The 23,728-nt window shown below is 36.5% G+C and overlaps 1 protein-coding gene across 1 annotated transcript in view; it reads left to right on the top strand.

Moving 5' to 3' along the window:
• Positions 1 to 23,383, top strand: part of spint1b (serine peptidase inhibitor, Kunitz type 1 b) — a 33,517-nt gene extending 10,134 nt beyond the window's left edge. The window contains exons 4-10 of the mRNA XM_067418567.1: positions 11,738 to 11,908; positions 17,650 to 17,688; positions 17,768 to 17,890; positions 17,987 to 18,034; positions 19,720 to 19,890; positions 19,974 to 20,039; positions 22,544 to 23,383. Coding sequence (XP_067274668.1) covers positions 11,738 to 11,908; positions 17,650 to 17,688; positions 17,768 to 17,890; positions 17,987 to 18,034; positions 19,720 to 19,890; positions 19,974 to 20,039; positions 22,544 to 22,719 — 794 coding nt within the window. The 3' untranslated portion in view covers positions 22,720 to 23,383. The remainder of the gene's footprint in view (positions 1 to 11,737; positions 11,909 to 17,649; positions 17,689 to 17,767; positions 17,891 to 17,986; positions 18,035 to 19,719; positions 19,891 to 19,973; positions 20,040 to 22,543) is intronic.
• Positions 23,384 to 23,728: the final 345 nt, after the last annotated feature.

Genomic DNA, 23,728 nt, shown 5'->3' with positions numbered 1-23,728 from the left:
ATTATTAATAGAACACAGGCAGGTTTAGTGATTTGAACTATTCCAAAAAGCTCTCTCACCATGAACACACGTGCATTCTTTTGTTATATTCTGGGCTCATTTGCTTTTCTGCACATGGTATGCTTTATTAGAATTGTGTGTACTTTTTGATATCACTTTCTTAGTACATCAGGCGTTTTAGAATGTCCCCATCAGGAGAAACGGATGATTAGTCACATGGTTTTAATGTTCTCTAAACCAGAATCTCCAATCTAGGGCTGGGTATTGTTCAAAATCTTTCGATCCGGTGCCAATTACTAATGCTCAGTTTCGATACAGGTTGCAAACAATACTTTTTTCGATACCATATGCAACCGACTAGCAGCACAAGCTAACATTCATAAAGTGGTAGTCAACGTTATGGGAATGCATTCGGTTTAAGTAGTGAAATTACACTTATCTGTCAAGTATTTCCCCGAGCACGATTGTCCACCCCTCCCTACTCCCCCGCTGGCCTGCACTCACACTTGCACTCTAGTCCTGGGCCTCACGCTTGCGTAATTTATGATGCAACTTTTTGTTTTGAAGAAGAATAAAAGAAAAGTGCTTCCGACAATAGACGCAGCGATTTTTCACTTGACTGCACTGCACGTATCAGAAGATTATTATGAAGGCAGCTGACTTTAATGGAGGAATTTACAGCTTTATTCACAAACTACAATTCATGTTAATCAATAAGGTGATAAACAGGACCGTTATAAACCTAAATATATAATTATTTAATCAAAAAGTCTAACCAAATAGTAATACTTTGGTGTTTGCTGTCGTAAATGATGACAGTAGCGCACAGCTGTTCCGTGCTTACACTGCATGCGAACCGCGCTTGAGCCGACCCAAACCACGCTCTGCCTCACCTCTTCCAAGCAGGCTAGGCCCGGCCAAAAGAACCGCACCAGGGCATGGAACGGAGTACTCACACTTGTCAAACGAACCGGGCTTTTGGGCTCTAATGCGCTCGGGCAAAGTTCAGGGTGCCTAGTGTGAGTACACCGCCGCCTTTGGTTGCAATACTCTTATCGCATATGTTGCACTTTGCTGACTCGGCATCCACTTTTATGAAGTGTAGCCACACTTAAGACCTCTTTGGCATGATGCGGAAGAACAAATGAGAAAAGACAACTACACCTGTGTTGTGTCTGTGATTGCAAATAACTTAAAATCTTCCCTGTCATGTGGTGGTGGACAGCCATTCACCGCTTCTTTAAGATTAAAATTACTTTATTTGTAAGGGGACAATGCAATTTCATAAAAACACATGAACAAACATGAGTAAAAAAGCCAGAATTAGCCAAAAGGCTATTTTTTATCTGTAGTCTCCTGGCCCAGATGTTAAAAGAGCAAAAATATAACACAAATATACATGGTTAGTAACAACACACACACGCAAAAAAAAATCTTTGCTATTAAGGCAGATCGTCACTAGTCATGGGCGGGGCTTCCCCCTACTCTTACAAAACAGTAGTTTGGAGAGACAGTTTATGATTTATGGGGATTATTTAAAAAAAAGTAGCATGTGGACTTTTACACTTTTTTATAATGATAATAATAAGGATAATCTTTATTTGATATATCGCCTTTAATAAGACAATCTCAAAGCCCTTTACAAACATAGGCAGATAAAAAGCAAAATATGCATGTAACACAAAAAAATAAAAATAACAATCAAATAAAAGCTGATCTGAAAAAATGTGTTTTAAGAGCAGATTTAAAAACATTTAGAGAATCCGCCTGTCTGAGCATCATCAGAAGTGAATTCCAAAGTTTAGGTACACAGTAGGGCTGCACGATTAATCGAAATCGAACCGCAATCGCGATTTGGCTTGTGTGCGATTATGAAAGCTCAAAGGCTGCGATTTTAATAAAATAAATAAATGCCCAGTGTGCTAGAGAAGAGCGGCTCTGTGATCAGGAGTAACACTGCTCCGTCTGAAAGACTACGAGTTTAAATCGCTTATAACGTGCGTTTGAAAAAGCAACACGAGTCAAACATCTTCACAAACTAGTGAAGCGTTCATAAACCTGTTCAACAAAAGACAACATTTAATAACATGTTTTACCTCACTTTATATCGTCAGTCGAGTGTGTGTGAGCTGATGTGGCTTCTCATCTGAGTGAGGCAGACAATGCGTTATTTTATAGCATTCTATGTAAATCAGCACTGCATTATTATACACTTTATTATTATGAAAATACCCTTGACGGCTTGAAGAACTCAAATACACCATATTTTGCTGCAGTCGTGTTTATTGTCGTCATGTTTAATCAAAGCGTCTCTATCTTCTGTTTACACCGCGTTGGCCTCACATCATGGATTTCCTGAAAATGAACGTCAATTACTTCTCTGAGGCAAATGTGGCTTTTTCCGCTCGAGGGCGCCCTCTGGCTTTCAGTATGAATTAAAAACGTTTGGGTAATCAATAATAAGAAAATAATGCTTAATACATTTTAAAACTTAAAAAATTTAAAATTTGTTGGACAATCCATGTTTTTCTTCAATGTACAGGAGTTTGTTTTCCCCACAGTGGATGCACAAGAGGTTCATATTTCATATTAAAGACAGACTTTAAGAATAACTCCGCTTAGACCTTTCTAATGTTTTTAGTCATAAGCTGTCTGCATATTAATAGGTAACCCAGCATTTTTTAAAAAAAATAAGTTTTCTGTAAAATATTACAAAAATAATAATAATTAGTATTATATTGTTATATTCTGATGTACTTTTTATTTATTTGTAATTATGAAAATGTTATTGTAATGGTACTATTTCTTATTTTTAAAAACATTTTTTGCAGTATAATAATAATCATAATAATTATTATTAGTCACATTAATATAAAAAACACAATATGTTATATACACACACTTTTCATTTGTAAAAAATTATAATAACAATAATCGCATTTTAAATCGCAATCGCAATTTTACCCAGAATAATCGCAATTATATATTTTCCCCAAATCGTGCAGCCCTAGTACACAGGTTAAGAAGGCCCGGTCACCCATAGAGTGTAGATGGGTAAAATAAACAACTAAAAGACCCGGCTGGTTGTTTACACACACTGTGGACACAGCCTGAACCCGACCTGTACCAGAGATCATTTAACCTGACCCAACCATTATATTTACACTTTAAGCCCGAGGTCTGTTTCTCACAGCAAATAACGTTACCATTTTAACAATAACAATGTGGCGGAGGGGGCGTGGTTTAGTGAGGTCTGCGTAATAATAGAGGAACTTTGCTGCCGTACCATGGGTGCAGCAGGCACATTGATATTACGCAACGCCTGAAAATAAGCTAACTTGCATCAACATAACCAATGTGACAACCTGCTTGCACAGAGAGCATGCTGGAAACTATTTTGAGGCATTGCGTAATATTGCGCCTGCTGCGTCCATAATATGGCAGCAAAGTTCCTTGATTATTACACGGGAATGAGAGTGTAGTTCCTAGCCATATCGGTCTACAAAATCGCAACCTTTCATTTTCAGTTGGTCTTAGTGCACCTAATGTGATATACACCTCACAACATGTAAATAGGAAAATGTTGGCATTGGATTTTCCTGTTATAATAATGGAGTTCATTGGGAAATATTCTGCTTTCAAGAACAAGCAGAAGATATGCAGTTTCTCCGGTATTGGGCGTGACTTATGCGCAAACGGCAATCTCATTGGCTGGCGCTCATCTATTACCTTCACTGTTTTGATTTCAGCTAATCCAGTTGAACGATCGTGGACAACGTAGACTTTATGCAAATTTTTTACATTATGTACAGTAGGCATGAAGCAGGAGCTTAGACTGGAATTGCTGATGACTCATTTCGGCAGTTCAGAGTCAATTCTCGGGAGACAATAGATCGAGTTCAGGAGACAATAACTTTATTTGTTGTGCACTTTGATCTTTAAAACTTTGCAGACCTTTTACATTCAAAAATAGCTACAGTATATTACACACTGCATTAAAGGTTATATTTGAAAAAGCTTAATATGGCTGCCTTAACGCAAACAATCCCTTGAGCACATTAGGAACTTTGTGCACACCCCTACATCTTGAACATGTTCCAAAACCGTTGATCCCATCTGCAGGTTTCAACAATATCTTTGTTGTAAATAAGGAACTGAAAGGAACATGTCATGTCATGTTATGTTATATTATCCATGTTAACATCTGCACGTAAGCAATTGTATTTGCAATCATTTATGAGTATATATAAAATGAGTATATACACTCATTTTAAAATTTTATTTCCTTTCCTTTAATTTTATTTGTGTTACACATAATTACGTGTTTAAGGAGTCTATCCGCATATCTTTTTTTAAAAAGTTAGTGTTAGTGTTTCTTGCACTTATTTTAATTGCGTATCACTCAAAAAATTCTGGGTTATTTACATTTACATTTACATTTATGCATTTAGCAGGGTTATTTGAATCAATGTGTGGGTAAAATATGGACAAACCCAATTGCTGGGTTTAAAATGTAATAATAAAAATATATTTAAACCAATGGCTGGGTTTGTCCATATTTGACCCAAACATGGATTGAAACAGCCCAGCATTTTTTGAGTGTACTTAGTTTGTTCAAATCCTTAACCCTAAGTATTAAAATCATGACAATGCTCCAAAAAGCTTGTTGAGAAGAAGTGTGTACATTTTGAAGCAATTGGCTAGTTGCATATGGTGGCCATGCTGGTTTTCTGGTCTAGGGATAGTGTGCATAGACCCTTCTGGGTTTGCCTGATGAGCAGGGGCACCGCTAAGGGGGGAAGTTAGGATGATTCTAAGGACCCACACACTTTTGGTGCCCCTAGAGATCGGTTTTATTAGTAGTAACAGTACTAGTAGTACTGTAATAGAAATTATAAATGTATAATCTACCAGAGTAAGACATAAAACAAAATGATGTCTCATTTCTGCATTTTTGCAACAATATTGCAACAAAATTTGATTCGGCTGTACAGTCGTTCTGGAGAAAACTGTTATCAGCTTATTTTAATTTATCATATGGCGACAATGTTGGCAGATCAGTATTATAGTTTATACAATTAATTGAGACATATAAAAAAAAATGTATTTGGATATTTAGTTGAATAACTTGCATTGAAATTTGTGTCCCCAACTGAGCAAGCCAAGCCAAAGGCCTCTGACTCATCCTTGTGTATTCCCTCTGTACTTGAAAGTGTAATTGACAGAAAAGGTTATACTATTCTTTGTTTATTTTATTATATATATTTTTTATTCTTTATTTGTATTATTATTATTATTATTATTATTATACTTTTTACAAAATTTACAATGAATTTATACAAAATTTACAATGAAAAAACAATATTAACAAAAAGGGGAAAACGTAAATTATACATATCAAATATGCAATACAGCGTTCACAACTGTAAACTTAAAAATGCATATTAGAATAGGTTCTTAAACATCAATACATGCACTTACATGTACCAACCCCCAAATTAAAAAGGAAAAATAAATAAAATAAAATCTAAATGAAAAAAAAACAAAACAAAAAAAACAGAACAATAGGCTACAGCCAAACATGCTAAGTTAATAATTTCTATAACAATTACTGTTTACTTAGCTAAGGATACCTTTATGTTCTTTATATATCAACCACTTTTCCCAGTCCCATTTGAAAGTACTTTTTTACATATTTAGAATATATGTAAGTTCTTCCATAACCTGGATTTCTTCAATAATTCCAAACCACTGTTTACAGTTCAAAGTAGTATCTTTAAGCCAATTTCTAGTTATAGTCTTTTTGCAAGCCGCAATAAAAATCGTTCATAAATATTGATCACTTTTAGGTACTCTACCTTTAATATTCCCCATAAGTAAAAATAAAGACTTCTAGGTGAGAACTCCAAAAGATGTGTGTGATCCGCTTCTAACTGCCCACATTGTCTCCAGCACACCTGTTGCCTGGAGACTTGTTTGCTTTTGATCTTAAGGGTTTACAAAGAAGCGGATAAGACACTTCCAGCTAAATTCCCTCCATATTTGTGAGCTGGTAGTAGTTTGGTGCATTAGCCACATGTCATACCAATCAGTTTCTGTTATTATTTAAGTTTTTAATTCTTTGTCCCATTTCAATTTTATATATAATGTGGAGGAGGGACTGCTTTGAATCAACACCTCGTACACAGATGAGATTATTTTGGGCAATGTATGATTATAGGCGTTCATCTTCATTTTAGTTAGGGGATGGATATCGTTTACTCTAGTTTTCCTTTTTTTGTTGTAATAATCCCTTAACTGGAAGTACCTAAATAAATCGTGATTTCTTAGTCCGAATGTATCCTTTAAATCCTGCAAAGCTTCTAATTTCACCCCCTGCAGTTACACAGCACAATGCAGTTATTCCCCTGTCCTTCCACTGTTGAAATATTGGATCCTCCCTTATTGGTATTTTTCATCATAGTATTCCAATTTCTTTCTCCAATTTGAAATGTTTAACAGTAGAATGCCAAATCTTCAATGAGAATTTCATTATTGGGTCCAGTCTAACTTTACTGTATCCATGGAGTTCACTCTCCCCTATGAATGACTGAGTTTGAAAACCTTGCGTATTTCTTTCCATTTGGATATGTAACTAGGAGTGCACCAATAAAAGATGGGGCTAATCTGTGCTGCACAGAAATATTTTTTTAAATTTGGAAGAGCCATACCACCTTTTTCTTTAGGTAATTGGAGAGTTGAATAGCGCACTCTGTGTTTTTTACCTCCCCATATATACCTGGATATTACTTCGTCCCATTTAAAGAATTGCTATGGGGGGATTTTCAACTGGAAGGGTTTGAAACAAATATAACAAGCATTGTAAGACATTAATTTTTATTCATCTAATCCTATCACCGAAGCTCATGGGGTACGTGGACCACCTCTCAATGTCAGTCTTTATATTATTAGTGATTGAATCATAATTAGCTCTATACAATTTTGTTAAGTCTTTAGTTAAACTTACACCTAGATATTAGACTTTTCGCATCCCATTAAATATCATACCTTTGTTTGAGTTCCCTGTTAGGTTTACAATTAAAGGGGGGGTGAAATGCCGTTTCATGCATACTGAGCTTTTTTACACTGTTAAAGACTTGGATTCCCATCCTAAACATAGACAAAGTTTCAAAAACTAAGTTGGACGTTTGACATTTTTCTGTATCAAAAATACATCTTCCGGTTTCTCACAAGTTTCGGAGAGATTTTTTCGAGTATGGGTCCACTTGATGTCGACAGAGCGGAAGGTCCTTGTATGGGCCGTACAGGCTCTTCTCCTGGAAGGGTGCGTGCACGCGTGACTGAGGCGAAAGAGCAAATGCACGCCCCATAAACACTGCTCTCAAGGTGCAGATTCACTCGTCCGAGGAACACTTATGTTGCGCCGTGCTCCACTTTATTCCTATGGTTGACATCAAATGAGTTTAATGCGCCCGCACAGCATTCCAGGAAGGCAGCGCTGCATTTGAACCGATTTGAACGCAGAAATGACGTCACATCACGCTTCGGTTGTGTCTCAATAGTGGATCTGCACGGTCTCTGCTGTCACAGGACTTCACCAAATCAACAAGAAGCGTGTTTTTGACGGAACGGTCCCAGCGATAAAGGTTCACGGTCCTGCTTTGGAAGCAGGCGGTGCGTTAAACTGATTCAAATGTCTATGTTGGCTATCGTCGCATAAGTACACATCAGTAAACAACACGATCGTGTATACGTTAGTTAATTTATCAATGGAGCATGCGATGTATGGTGTGTGTTTAAATACATTTGTTTAGCTGACTAATATGTCAGTTTGTTTATTGTAAAACCACCCAAACATAAAGCTAGGCTAGGGGACGTTCTCACATAGTGTGCTGCTTCATTCAAATGCACTAACGTTACTCCATTGTTTTTTTTTTTATACACTATCTGACGTGCAAAACCATTTTGCTTGCTACTGCTAAGGATTAGTCGCTACTGCTAAGGATTAGTCGCATAGAATAGTCCATAAACCAAATCTTGTCATCATAAACCATGAGTAAACAAACGCAAATGTTGACAGGCCACTAAATACAGTAACTTACATACCACAGAGATGAACGTCCTGCTGCTGCTGTTTCTCCTGTTCAATTTATTTTATCCTCCGGATCTGATTCTGGATCATATACATTAAATGAATCTGATTGATAGCCATGGTTTATTAGAGTAACGTTTTCTTCTCCACGCTTAAGGATGTCAGCTTTCAGCAATCTCTCGTGCAGTAGCTGTGCGCTCGTCATTCTTTAGCTCCGCCCACATGATACGCCTCCAGGCGCTTGTTTTTTTCCGGAAAGACTCCGTACAACCTATCTTTCTTTTATAAATATAATAAAACTAAAAACTTTTCGGAGATATGAAGGATGCAATACTACTCTATAGGTACTCAAAATTGACGTGAGATTGACTGAAACTGAGTGTCCCCCCCCCCCCCCTTTAAGCATAAGGATTTGGGTTTTTGTTACATTTAATTTGTATCCGGCATATATTCAATATTTTTTTTCAGAACTTTGTAAAATGTTTTTTGGGTTCAGTTAAATAAATCATAGCGTCATCTGCAAAAAGACTAATTTGTGTTCTATACTGTTAATTTTGACCCATGGAATGGATAAGTGCTGTCTGATGTATTGAGCCAGGGGTTCTATATAGATGGCAAAAAGAGCTGGACTAAGACAGAAACACTGTCTAGTTCCTCTTTCAAGGAGGAAGCTTTCTGATAAAGACCCATTTATTTTTACTCTAGCCGTTGGATTTTGATATATTGACTTGATACACTGGACAGATTTTACATTAAAAACTTTTCTAGTGATAAATTAAGAAATTCCAAGTTGACCCTGTCAAAGGCTTTTTCCGCAAAAAATCCTCCAACCGTTTCCGTGCCCTTCAGCTTGCCTCTGTGCTCCGCTCTCTGCCGACCCGCTGCCATGCAAAACTTTTCCATGTCTCGATTCGTTCCAGTTGCATTGTTGGGGCCGCTGCATCTTTGGAATATTCCACTTCATACCCTCTATCACGCAAATCTTTCTCCACTTCTTTCGCTTGGTTGTACGTTTTTACTGTACGTTTTTGTACTCCATTGTCCCAATAAACCCTCATCTTAGTGAATGGAGTCTGAAAGCGTATTTTCTTGGATTTAATGTACAACCTGCGTTACTGCACCACAGGCGAGGTGTAATCGTGGTCGAAGAAAATCCTTCGCACTCCGAGTGTGATTATTTTCTCCTCCCAGGCTCTTCTCAGTACTTTCTCCTTTATAATGTATTGCAAGAAATTCACCACATTAGCCCTCGGGGGTTGATCTGCTTTAGGTTTCGGTGCCAAAGCCCTGTGCACCTGCTGAATTTAACAGTCAATGTCAAGTCTCCAGATCATTTCTTCAACGAACTGAATAACAGACCCCTTCTCTGTATCTTCCGGCTCTCCGAAAATCCGCAGGTTATTCCTTTTTAACTGTGACTCAAGGTCCGTCGATTTATTATTTATTTTTTTTTTTCCCATAATCTTTTTGTGTTCTTCTATAAAATCATGTAGCAGACTCAGTTTCGGAGCTCCATTTCTTCAACACGCGACAACGTGGCCTCGACTTTTGCATTTTGTTCCTTTATTTCTTGTGTAGTTACTGCAAATTTTTCGGAACAGCCTATATTTCTTTTATAAATATGATAAAACTAAAGACTTTTCGGAGATATGAAGGATGCAATACTACTCTATAGGTACTCAAGATTGACATGAGATTGACTGAAACTGAGTGCTTCACCCCCCCTTTAAACGTCACAAGCTCTTTTTCAGCTCGTTGTGGAATTCCTGTATCTGTTTAATCCCGCGTGCAGTGAGTCTGTAGTTTCTCCGTCGCCATCTTCATCTTTTTCTTGCATGCTGTCTGTCTCTTTTCGTTTGGAGTCTTTACATTGGTTTTCTGGTTTCTTTTAGTTTTAGATTTGGTCCCTCCACTCATCTCTCAATGTACGAAGATTCACTAAAAGTATATATATATTGAGTTTAGCGGAGTTATTTAAACTGACTTGAGGGAGTTCGCTGCTTAACCTGCCATCGTGCTTTGCTACCCAACCAGAAGTCCTCCTTGTTTATTTTAATAGCTGAGTTAAATTATGCAACTTGGACACAATAATTACTCAACATTCCTAGAAACCAGGTTTAATTTCAACAAAGCAAGCAGTATTTGGGTGTAATAAACATTTAAAAACCTCAAAAAAGGGTTAAAATACTACCTCAGTGGCACTTGTTTTGTTTTTTCAAAACTAGGGTCCTGGAAGTGCGTTCTTGGGATTGTGGTTCTCCGATTCGGTAGGTGGCGCTGTCACAAAAAAATAGGGTCCTAGAAATGCGGTCCTGAAAGCGCAGCCTCTGGTAGTGCAGACAGATAATGTTGTGGATGTGAGGTGAAGACCACGTCCCAAGATTCTGCTCTCAAACCTGCTGTCATCAAAATACACCTTTGTTTGGAATTGGCACCCTCTAGCGGATGGAAAAGTTACGTAGTGCAGCTTTAACTGAGGGGTTCATAAAGCATTTATATTTATTAGGGCTGGGTGAAAAAATATTGATTCTCATTTTTACGAGCCGATATTGATTCTTAAATCTCAAGAATCGATTAGTCATCCTGTTTTCAGTTGATGAATAAACAGAACATTGTAGTCCACCTACCATCAAATAAATCGCAATCATTTTTTGTTACTATTGATATGAAACAAAGTCTCCGATTTCAAATTACGTCCATTTTATTTTGCAATACCGTTTTGGCGCTGTGGTACATGATCGCTCTGGCAAAACTCAGTTTAAAAGAAGCGGCAGCGCGGAGCGCATGTGATCTTCTCGCATGCCTTGCAGTTACAGCACAAAATAAACATGAATGAGCATCTGAAAGTGTTAAAAGATAGAGTACTTACAGAAATCGTATCATTTCACATGGAATCACTCAATCAGTGTTTCAACCGTGGAAAAACATCAGTAAAACTAATTGTAACATCACATTTATCTCAGAAAAACCATATCCAGTGTCCATAAACTCGTTAGTCAGCTAGCTAGAAAAATGAACTCTAGAGAGGAGCATTTTTGCTAAATATATGCACCATGTTAGATTAATTTAATCTATTAATTTATAAATCTTTGTTCTTTAATATTTAATGTATCAATAAATCTGGCAAGTTTTTATGACAGCCACCATTTAAATGTTTATATTTTCATAAAATTAATCAGAGTAGAAATATGATTGTGAGTCTCAAGTTAATTTGATAACTTTATTATTATAAAAAAAAGAACTGAGTGTAATTTAAGTGTTTGTATAGAAATCAGTTAATTTCACCTTCAATATTATAGTAGGCTAATTGAATTGCAAGCTTTAAAACTAAATCGAATGGAATTGTGAAATTTGTGTCAATGGCCAGCCCTAATAATTATGCCTCAGTACTTCTTAAAACAATGAAAATGTTTCAGTTTGCACAACTGAAAGTATAAAAAGATGTGAATGAAATCTGGCTTAAAGTACTATCTGAAAGTGGTTATGGTTTGTTAATTGAAGGTCTAAATTAGTCTCTTAATTTTTTTTTTTAATCACAAGGGCCAGTGAGCAACCACCACAATGCACAATATTCAGGAAAAGTAAAAATCTATTTTTTCCCCTGTTCTTATGTCATGTCTCCTATTCTATTCAATTTTCCACTAGGTCACTGCTTGACCCCAAAAAAGGAGGGACCCTGTCGAGGTTCTTTCCCTCGTTGGCATTACAACGCTGCATCCAACAAGTGTGAGGAGTTTGTCTTTGGAGGGTGTAAGGAGAATAACAACAACTATGTCTCCAAACAGGACTGTTTAAAAGCCTGTAAAAACACAACAGGTAATGCAAATCTCATTGCATTGTGGCAGTGTTGTACTGTAGGTTTATAGGAATACCTTCAAATAAGAACTGTTGTTGTTTATTTGTGTAGTTCCAAACCAGTATGCTACTTTCCAGTGGAAACACCTAAACATAAATTAATTTAGAATCTCCATTTAGAACTATTAACTGTCACTGTCATTTTCTTGTAAATAATTGTCAACTGTCACACTATAAGAGGAGAAGCATCATAAAATCTGTACTACTTTCAAGACTTCTGAAAATGTTATGAAATTATTTGAAATTTTTACTGATTATCTGGTCACACTGTATATTAGATGTATTTAACTACTACATTGTGCACTTGCCTCAAAAAATAAGTACAATGTTGTATTGTAAATTTATCCAGGTAGGATACAGGTAAGTTTAGGACAGGTTTGGTGCTATTAGTAGGTTTAAGTTACAGCTGTAATTGAATGCAGGTAATCTTATATTTATATTATATAAATTTATATTTTTTGGGAAAATAATCCATATCTGTGAGTCCATATATTGTAAGTAAATGGGTATTTCAAAGCTGACATTTCAAAAACCATGAGAGAAAGAAACAATGTGATCCCAATTGCTGAATCAGTGTCTTATGGAAAAAAAATGGTGTGTGTGTGAGGGGAAAATTACTATACAGATTTTTTTTAAGCTATCCCTTTGTGAAGAAGGAGACCTGATCTCACATGCATGCATAGGCACACATACATAGTCAAGTCAACTTTATTTATATAGCGCTTTTACAATGACTATTGTTTCAAAGCAGCTTCACAGTGTTAAACAGGAAAATAATGCAACAAAATTTGATTCTGCTGTATAGTCGCTCTGGGGAAAGCAGTGATGTTATCAGTAGGGATGGGTATCGTTAAGATTTTAACGGTATTACTACTCTTACCGATAGTGCTTATCGGTCCGGTACTTTAACGGTATTCTTATCGGTACTTTTTGATATATATATATATACATATACACACACACCCACACACACACACACACACACACACACACACACACACACAATTAACAAAGATACACATTATATAGGCCTAGTGCTTTCATTTCAGGAAGAATTCTAGTAAAATAACACTGCATAGTTTATCATAAATAGCCAAAATAATGCTTATTAAAGCTGACGTTATTCATTCAAGAGCTGTGAGTGATTTTCTCTTTACATTTGGTTGTTTATTTCGCAGTAATTCGTCAGCATGTTTATTTACACCGCTGCCTCTTTAAGACAGATGTGCAGCTCTATAGGCGACTGATAATAGGCAGATGCACTACACTTTCTCCCGACTATATCCATAATAACTACGTCGATTTAAGACACAAACTGTGTTTAAGAGAGTCTCCAAGCCGGTCATTTTGACATAGATGTTTGTGTTCATTTGATCGTTTAGACGCGAGTGTGAAACTGAAAGTGTAATGTAGGCTACTCGTCTCGTTGTGGCTTTTTCAGAGCGCGCGCCGACTTGGGAACAATCTCTTGCACACATTTTTGTGCTTTTAATCGCTCTTTTTATTATTAAACGCGTCCCACAATTTACCAATAGTAGCTAGACTGTATTTCACAACAATCTCTGATCGTGCTGATTCTGTCATTACGTTTGAGTTATAGGGAGAAATGGCAGCGGCTACTGCTGCAAAGGGAATTAAGTTGCGCTAGACATACAAATTATTATGTTAATCTTTGGAAGACAAAATCTAAAGTAAAATCAGACTATCACAGATCTAAAGTGTAACCAGCTATGTTTGACTGTTTTGTTCTGTCCTCGGCTATCGTTTGCTCTCTCTCTCTCTCTCTCTCTCTCTCTCTCTCTCTCTCTCTCTCTCTCTCTCTCTCTCTCTCTCTCTCTCTCTCTCTCTCTCTCTCTCTCTCTCTCTCTCTCTCTCTCTCTCTCTCTCTCTCTCTCTCTCTCTCTCTCTCTCTCTCTCTCTCTCTCTCTCTCTCTCTCTCTCTCTCTCTCTCTCTCTCTCTCTCTCTCTCTCTCTCTCTCTCTCTCTCTCTCTCTCTCTCTCTCTCTCTCTCTCTCTCGTCACGTATATTTTCAAAAGTACCGACAAAAGAACCGATAACGTCCGAGCTTATCGATACAACGGTCTTTCAAAATTCACCCCTGGGGCCCGTTTAATACCGGTTTTCGGTACCCATCCCTAGTTATCAGCTCATATCAATTTATCATATAGCAACAATGTGGGCAGATCAGTGATATAGTTGATTAAGTTAATTTAGTAATTCATTTTATTTGGATATTTAGTTGAAAACTTAAATCGAAATTTTAGTGTCCCCAACTGAGTAAGCCAAGCAAAGGCGACAGTGGCAAGGAACCAAAACTGTATCAGGCCATGATGGAGAAAAATAAACCTTGGGAGAAACCAGGCTCAGTCAGGGTGCCAGTTTTCCTCTGGCCTAAAAAACTGAGTATGATTATTATTCTGGCAACCTTACAGGTCAGAAATCATATTAGATATTAGCTAATCATATTAGAATATTTGAAAGTTCGAGGTATCAAGCAAGAGACAGGTTTATTGAGGATGATGCATTGATTACACAAAAATGTAAACGTATTTGAAAGATTGGAGTCATCTCGCCGGAGACGGGTATATTTAGGATAACATGTCGAGGAAACAATTAATAAATATGTATACTAGAAATAACGGAGTCATCACGCCGTAGATGGGATTATTTAGGATGTTATGGGAAGTGTTCCTGGTTCCGCTGACCTAGTTAATGCAGCCTAACAGTCAGTCAATTGATTTGAAAATATTAAAAATATCCCCATTTAAATCAGCTATGCATTCCCTTAATCTTCTGAATTGGTAAGTTTCGTCAGGGCGTGAAAAATATATAGCTTAGTATCGTTAACATAACAATGAAAACTAACACCGTGCTTCTTAATGATATCTCCTAGTGGTAGCATATACAGGGTGAAAAGCAAAACAGTATTTACACTGAGCCTTGCAGTACTTCATGCTGAACTTGTGATCGGTGTGACTTCTCTTCATTTACTGCTACAAACTGATAGCGGTCAGATACGTTTTTATCTTTACAATGATTTAAAGCCAATGCAATTCCCCTAATGTCAACATAATTTTCGAGTCTATTCAAAAGATTGTTGTGGTCAACAGTATCGAATGCAGCATTAAGTTCGAGTAACACTAATAGAGAGATACAACCACGATCAGACGATAAGAGTAAATCATTTGTAACTGATGAGAACAGTATCATTACTATTATATGGTCTAAATCCTGACTGGAAATCATCACAAATACAATTTCTGTCTAAAAGCACACTGTAAAAAATTATTTAGAAAAAAAGTTACCTGGTTGCCTTAAAAATTTGAGTTCATTGAAATAAAAAATGTTCATTGTATTAACTCAAAATTTTAGTGATTCGACAACCTTTATTAAAAGATTATTAAAAGATTGTGTAAGCATATTGGGTAATTATGTGTGTGTTATTTCTGATGACGGAGTGAAACATACCAAATGGGGCTATTTTCATTTTTTATCAATTTTTTAATGTGGTTCAGATACAAAAAATATTTTGAGTTTCTATTTATTAAACTAATTTCCTTCATTGCATAAACTCAAATTTTTAATTTCAATAAACTCAAAATTTTAAGGCAACCAGGTTACTTACTTTTTTAAGTTAAACCAACAAAAACCACCACAATTTTTTTACAGTGCAGCATAATTGTGAAGCAACTGCCTTTTTCTAGTATTTTTGACAGAAATGGTAGATTTGAGATATTTGAGATTCAAATATACTCCAGGGTTTCTCTTTGTCTCTAAACTTAAAGTGTGCTGTAAGTTTCTCTTTGTGGCTAAACTTGTTAAATCAAAATCAACAACATGTGTACTGGACCTCTTTGTATCAGTAGAAACCCTGGAGTATATTTGAATGACCCCCCCATCCCCCTGAGACAAGTGATGCATGTGATTTCTGGAAAAATCCTCTGACCACGCAAATATCTTCATTTTGTGTCATCGGGGGAATTTTTGACCAGAGGCTAAAGACTACAGCCAGTAGAGGGAGCTATTTCAACGTGTTTTCAACCCGTGCATGGGTGGTGGGATCTCGCTTACAGCACTCAGCTCACAGCTGCAGGCATTCATGTAAATGGAGCGGCCGGCAGAGCAAAGGGAGTTTTTCAAATTCTAAAATGAATTCCTATGAAAGTTAAGCTTCTAAAGGCATGAATTGAACTGTGAATGTGTGCCTTGGGTCTTGCTTACCTCAGCTCTTATCAGGAGAGCTCATTCTGTTCATTCATCACGGTGAATGTAATCGGACTCTGGCTGTGCTTGTGCCATGACACTCACTCGGCGGCTCGCTCATTATATTAAACAGACATGTTCAGTTTTTAATTGTAGTGTCTGTTCTCCAAATTAACTGATTTTATGAAAATGAACGTGGTGGGAAAGTGATCCAGTAATCCAGTAGCGGCTGCTTTGGGAGTGGCCTCACAGGGCAGCAAAGCAATTACTTCTGGGAATTGTTGTCTTTCATCCCCATGAGACAAAAATACATTTTCTCAGTCTAGAAGGCACCAAATTCAAATATAATTTCACATTTCCACTACATTAATGACCCATTTTAAATACAGATTCATCCTCCCAGCACTGAAGTACCCCTTTAAGCTCCAGCGAGCAACTGTGTCTAAAGAGCTGGAAAAGAGCGATTCAATATTTGTTTCTGTTGCAACATCGAGTTCCTCTAGGCTATCTGGTATGCTGAGTAGATGAAACTTATGAGGAAGATTATTTACTAAATGATTATCTTTAGTTGCAGCAGTGATAGTCCTGCCATATTTGAAGCGAGGGGAGGGCTTTGCAGCCCTAGCTAAATTAAGAATACACGATACTACGCAATGATCTGAGATGTCATCACTCTGCTGCAGAATTTCAACGGTATCAACATTTATTCCATGTGACAGTATTAGATCTAAGGTATGATTATGGCGATGAGTGGGTCCTGATTCGTGTTGTCTAACTCCAATAAAGTTTAGAATGTCTCTTAATGCCAGTTGGCCAGTTGGTTGATATATGTTGAGTGATTCCAGGTACTGAGAAGACAGCACTATAAATAGCCCTCAATACCAACATTCATCTGTCACATCCCTGCAATAATGTTCACATGCGGAATGGATGGACTGTGTTGTGTAATATAGGAAATGTTACCAAAAAAGGTTTATGTTAATTTTGTCTTAAAATAATGTTACATGATGTTGGTATGCATTTTATGGGTTTATTTATGTTTGATGTTGATTATGGGTTCCAGTTGATATAGTACTTCAGTATTAGTTTGAAGCTTAACTTGAGTCTCTCGTTAGACCGATGTTTGAGTGTGCAATTGTGGTGCCGCATACAATTCAATTTGTTGTTTCTTCTTGTGAATGTGTGGATTGTGGAAACATGACTTTTTAAGGGGTGTTCTTATTATTCATTGGCTCATGACGATTCGATTGCACCATATGATGAAATTTTTCGTCGTTAAACTTTTTTCACCATTCTGAATTTTGCACTTGAATGTGCAAAATTAGTGAATATTAGTGAGGGTTTTTCTCCTCAGTTTTATTTCAGAAGGCATTGATTCATTAACTGGTTTACATGTTTTTTGATGCATTAAAAAGTTCCTGTATACCTATGGATTTTTCTTTTTGCCTTTTAAGACATATCCTTGATAAAAATCTTCTCAAATGTTTTCTGTCTGCAGTAATCCCTGGTGGAGCGTCGAGAAAGGTCTCTACGGATGGTATGTTTGCTTTCGATCTCACCTCGGCCAAATACTGTATATAAACTTTCCTAATTCTTTTTTTGTCTGTGTGTGACAGAGTGTTCTTCATGTGGAGAAGACTCATTTAAATGCTCTAATGGCTGCTGTGTGAAAAAAGAGTTTGAGTGTGATGAACAGCAGCAATGCAGCGATGGTTCTATGGGGGATAACTGTGAGCAATGTGAGATTCTGCACTATAACCACACACACACAAACAAACACACACACACACATCCATCATGACACAGTTTTTAAATTGACTTCTTTTACTTTTTAGTGAATAAAAGCCTGAGTCGACTTCTTCAGATTGGGGTGAATCAAAAAGGTGAGTTTTATGCAGTACTGAGATGGCCAATGGTGGGTCATCAATGAGTATTTGTCAGGTTCGTTTTTGCAGTGTGTTCCACACATCAGCGGAAGTTCGCCAAATTCAGTGTCAGGGCCGTCGGTGAGAGAGGTCTCTATTATTGGCTGTTCAGCTTAGCGAAATTAGTCTGTGAATGTGAATAAAAGCATAAGTGATGAAAGCGAGCAAAGAAGTCAAGACAGCACATACCGAAAGCTGTTCTAATTTTTCCACGATTCCTTCTGTGGTGAGTGAAGGAATGATGGTGAACTTGCTGAGTCTCTAATGGTTGAAGAAGGTCCCCATGAAGTGTTGTGACCTGCTGGCACAATGGCCATGTGTGGGCCTCGGGTTTCTGTTCCCACACAGCACATGGCTCTGTGTATGAAGGCCCTCTCTGCTTGGAGGGCCTGCATTGCGTGGCCTGGCTCAAGGCCAGCCACGATGACGGGAGGGCATCTAAACGCCCCCTATTTAAGGTCTGGGAGTAGTCACACCCTCCTGAGGTAGACTTGACCAATGAGATTGTTGGGATTTCCAAGCGGGAAATTCCCCTGGAGATTTTATTGCTCTTTGTTTCAAGCCTGAATCAATGGGTCTCTGCCCATTCATACTCTAATTAATGCAACAAACACACACTGCATTCTCTGAATAAGTGACATACATGTAAGTGTAAGTGGTGAAGTGAGCATTAATTTGATAAGAGACATGACATATATGAGGTTACCTGAACTAGTAAGTTGTTCATAAGACAAAAACATGCAAAATACCATACAGAAGAAACATTGTACAAGACATTTGTGTTTACATACAATGTCCTAGGGTGCATGTTCATTTATAGATGGTTTGTCTATAATTTGAGGCAAAGAAGCGTGTTTATTACAAGCTTTGTCTTTAACGCTGGACTTTTCATGTGGCCAAATTCTTTTGGGTCGTAAAACGTCTTATCAGTTGGTTTCCAGGGTAATGGAGGATCTTTCTCTGTTGTGTTGGGGGAGGGTCTGTTACTAAGCACAAAGCATTTAAAACATATTTGTTAAATGTAACCTGCGATTGTGTTTGATTCGCCTGAGTCGCTACTGCTGTTAAGCTCTAATAAAGACAAAAACACGAATAGATGAAACAAGACAGTCCATACATACTTTTGAACCATGCTTTGTGTAATGGATGGACTAAATGTTCCTTTCCACATTTGCATTTGCCTACTTTATGAAATAGTGTTCTACCAAGGTTTAAAGACATAAAGGTTACACCTTCTTTTATGCCTGCAGAGTTTTTATCCATCAGCTCCATCCCCACAGCTCTCTGCCTAGCCCTGCTTGCTACATGTGTCTTTTTAGATGCATTGAACAAAGTTGTATGTCAAGAATGCTCAAAGCTATTGATTCTCTCACATTAACTGATAACTGATCATGACAGAATTTTGATAATGGGAAAGTACTAATGAGATATGAGCGCTATGGCATAGTGGAATTTTTGGGTGGACTATACAACATGCCGTTATTATTTATTATTGCTCCTTATTACTATTGAACCTAGATAAATGTTTTAATTTATGAACAGTTAGTGTTTTGTATTTTTGTTATCCCACCTACAGTTTGTGCATTTAACATATTGCTTATTTCTTCATAAGCTTTCATTCTGTTCGAATCCTGTTCTTTTAGCCCACTGCACGGATCCCCCTGCTACGGGCCCATGTCGAGCCAGTTTTACTCGTTGGTACTATGACCCTCTTAACAAAAAGTGTCATCGCTTCACCTATGGTGGCTGTGATGGCAATGAGAACAACTTTGAAACTACAGAAAAATGCATGAGTAACTGCTCAGGTGTCACAGGTATGAATAGTGCTACAGTCTGATATATTAGTGATTATGGATGAAGTATGGATTTGATGTATATTTCTGATGTCTCTCTGTAGAAAAGGATGTGTTTGCCAGAGGATTGTTTGTCAGGGGTGATGAGGAGCTAGGGGAAAGCCAATCAGGTAATATCTAATCATCTATCAATTACTATACAAATCATCTTAGACATTTTCCTATATATATTTTAAAATAATACTCTTGTACCTCACTGCTTATTTTTAATTATTATTAAGAAAAAATAAAAATGGCAAGGTTATACTTAACCCTTGTTAACCCAATTTAAAAAAAGAAAGTCTTAAAAAGGGTTAGTTCACCCAAAAATGAAAATTGTCATTAATTACTCACCCTCATGTTGTTCCAAACCTATATGACCTTCGCTCAACTTCAGAACACAAATTAAGATATGTTTCTCTCATAAGGGTCCCAAGGCACAAAAATGTCTTTATTTCACCAAAAATGCATATCATTTAAACTCTACTGTGCTTCACAGTCAAATGCATGGCTTTTTGTCCAGGGCAAAGGAAAACTACACCTTACCTCACATTTAGATAAACAAAGCGACATAATGGATGTCACTCGTCTCTTCATGGAGGTGGAAAAACAAAGTTTAAGATTTAAAGGTCCACTGAAATCAAAATTGAAGTTTTTTAGCTTTTAGTATGACTGTGTTAGCCTTAAAGTTATGAATAAGCTGGTATGTTCCAAAACATGACAACTATGACAAAATTTGCATTTAGGAGAGATGAGCATTCAAAATATGTGAGCATTCAAAAATTCCTATATGTCATAGGAAACGATTCAGTGTACCGTCAATATGCTTTCATTTGAGGCGAATAAAGTCTGTTTTCACGTTAGTTTCATACACTGCAGCAGCGCACTCACTCCAACGGCTCTGGTCTAAATTTAGACTACAGACACGAGAGCGCAGCGTGGATCATATGCGCGAGTCGGCACAGATAACAAACATATCGACCCATTTGAATTCTGCACAGAATGCTGCATTTCAAAGCGATATGGAGATTATGATGGTAAACAGTGTTAAAGGAAACTGGCTTTACCAAACCTGTATATTAAAGAAACTCTATTGGCTGTTTCAAAAAAGGGGAGGAGCTGCTAACAGCTGGAGCCATTTCAAGGGAAATGACGTCAACACATTGAATAATGCAGCACGTTTCAAGGCACTTCAGTGGACCTTTAAATGCAAAATAAAGGCATGTTTTTTATAAAGGCAAATTTTAGCTTAAAATGTTAGTCTAACTTAAACTTAACTTAAACTAGGCTATATTAAAATGTTTTTTTCACTTGCTTGAACAACTTTATATATACATTTATATAGAAGTAATGATTTCTATATGTTTAAATTTAGTGCATTTAAATGTGAATACACTGCCATTCAAAAGTTTATAGTTTAAAAAAAAAAGTTTTTCGAAGTCTCTTATTTCTAATACAGGGTCTATGGGCGTGACGGTAAAATGAACATGTCTCTCTTTTCAGTGCCGTTATCAATCTCACTTTTTCACCTTTTTTTTAAAAGTGTGAAATGACTATTGTGGAGTTTTTCTTTTGCTATTTGAGCAGATGGGACACAAAAATATATTTAATGTATTCTCTCATTCACCGCTATAAAGTTAATCCAACTATGACAACTTAATCTGGAAATGTGAAAAGGGTCCATGATGATTTGCTGCTCAATAATCATCATCAATGTTAAAAACATTAGGATTTACAGTTTTACAGTAGGACAACAGTTTAGAATTCTGAATTGAAAGTTTAAAAGAACATAACTTATCTGAAATGGAATGCGTTTGCAACATTGTACTACCGTTCAAAAGTTTTGGGTCAGTAAGAGTTTTACATTTTTTGGGGGAAATAACTTTTATTTAGCAAGGGTGACAGAAAATACATTTATAATGTTACAAAAGATTCAATTTAAAATAAATGCTATTTATACAAATACATTTCTATTCATCAAAGAATCCTGAATTGTTTTTTACACAACTGTTTTCCACATTGACGATAATAATCATACATGTTTTTTAGCAGCAAATCATATCTGAATACTGGAGTAGTGATGCTGAAAATTCAGCTTTCTATCACAAAAATAAATTACTTTTACCATTGTGAAGCTGCTTTGAAACAATCTGCATTGAAAAAAGCATGATATAGAGGTGACTTAACTTGACTTACAATTTAAAATATATGGAAAACATAGACATATAAAAAACACAGACATTTTACATATAAAAAACATAGACATTTTACATTTCAAAAGTTTACCTTTTTTTTTTTTGCCTTGGTAAACATAAGAGACTTAACATTCACGATCAGATATCTTACAGAATTTTTTTTTTTTAACAGCAGTGTACGTCTTTTTAAAAGATTGCATAATTTGTACAGTGTACAAAGAGAAGTACAATGCTAAAAAAAACATTTCAAGTAACAACAACAACAAAAAAAGAAATTAAATTAAATAGTGGTATACAACAGCAGACCAGTTACCTACTGCAAAAGTGTCCGATGTGAAAGCACAAGAGTCCTTCCTTGTATATGCACTGCAAATGGAGTATGTACCTGTATTAGTTCAACTAATGCATATTCTGGATTGTCTTTTTTTTCCCTCCCTCAGCTTCTGTTGCCCTGGCTGTGGTTTTGGTTGTGGCCATCTTAGCCGTTCTGGCAGTGTTGGGTTACTTTCTCCTCAAAAACAGGAGGAAAAACCATCACCATCAACGTGTGGCCACCAACAGTCCTCCAGTGGACAACCAACAGATGGTCTACAACAGCACCACTGCCAAAGCATAACTCCATCTTTAAAACATTACTTTCTGCTACTCCGATCTACTTGAGGCTAGCTACAGTGTAGGATGGGTCAAATGAATAGTTCTCTTGTCAAAAGTTGACATTGTTAGTTCTAACCGTAACGTTAAGCCATATTACATGTTTGGTCACACAACCGGGTCTTTTATCTCAGGTCTTAATGATCAATGTGTTTTTTTTTAATGTGGATTTTAGAATTAGTATATTATGCTACATTGTTACATTTGATCATGAAAAGAGAGAGTGAGAGTTTGTTGTAGATACTGGATCTTTATAATTTCTTAAAGATGGTCTTCTACCATCAGATTATTTTATATTCTGATTTTATAAGCACTTGACAAAATATATTGTAATTGTCTTTTTGTTTTATTTGGTACTCGCAAGCCATATTTATCATTCTAAAGATTGCTGGGGAAAGTAGAATGTTTTTGAATGATCTAGGTCTATATTAATAATTATTACATTTTCGAATTAAATATATTTTCATGGTGTGACAAGGTATTGTATATATATGTGGAATATATGTGAGATTACTTACTAGTTGTCCCACAAAAATGTTTTTGTTGCACTAAATAAAAAATGTCTGCAAGTGTTTATTAAAGAGAGCTTACATGAGTGCTTGATTGATATTCCAGTTATTGAGAAGCAGAAGACTGCACATCTAAATATGCAGTGATTTACGTTAAAGCACAACAGCGACATCAGTTGGCAGTGTCGAGTCTCGCATATTACGTGAAAATAGCCGCAATGATAAAAAATAAAATAAAAATGTTAGAAAAATAAAATGAAAATGTTAGAAAATGGACAGAACATGCTCTTGGTACAAGCAGGAAACTTAAATTTCCATAAAAATATTTGTAAAAATAGATGATAAATTCGTCCAAACATTGTTCCATGAATAATATTTTTTTTTATTTGTAACGCACTTTTCATTACGAAGAATCTCTGTGCTATATAAAAATAGAGAATTATAAAAACAATCGACACAAAGCCT

The sequence above is a fragment of the Pseudorasbora parva genome, chromosome 15 (genome assembly GCF_024679245.1).
Source record: "Pseudorasbora parva isolate DD20220531a chromosome 15, ASM2467924v1, whole genome shotgun sequence".
In the NCBI taxonomy this organism is placed as follows: domain Eukaryota; kingdom Metazoa; phylum Chordata; class Actinopteri; order Cypriniformes; family Gobionidae; genus Pseudorasbora; species Pseudorasbora parva.
Note: the sequence above shows the minus strand (reverse complement) of the source record. Positions and strands in the feature narration are given on the sequence as shown.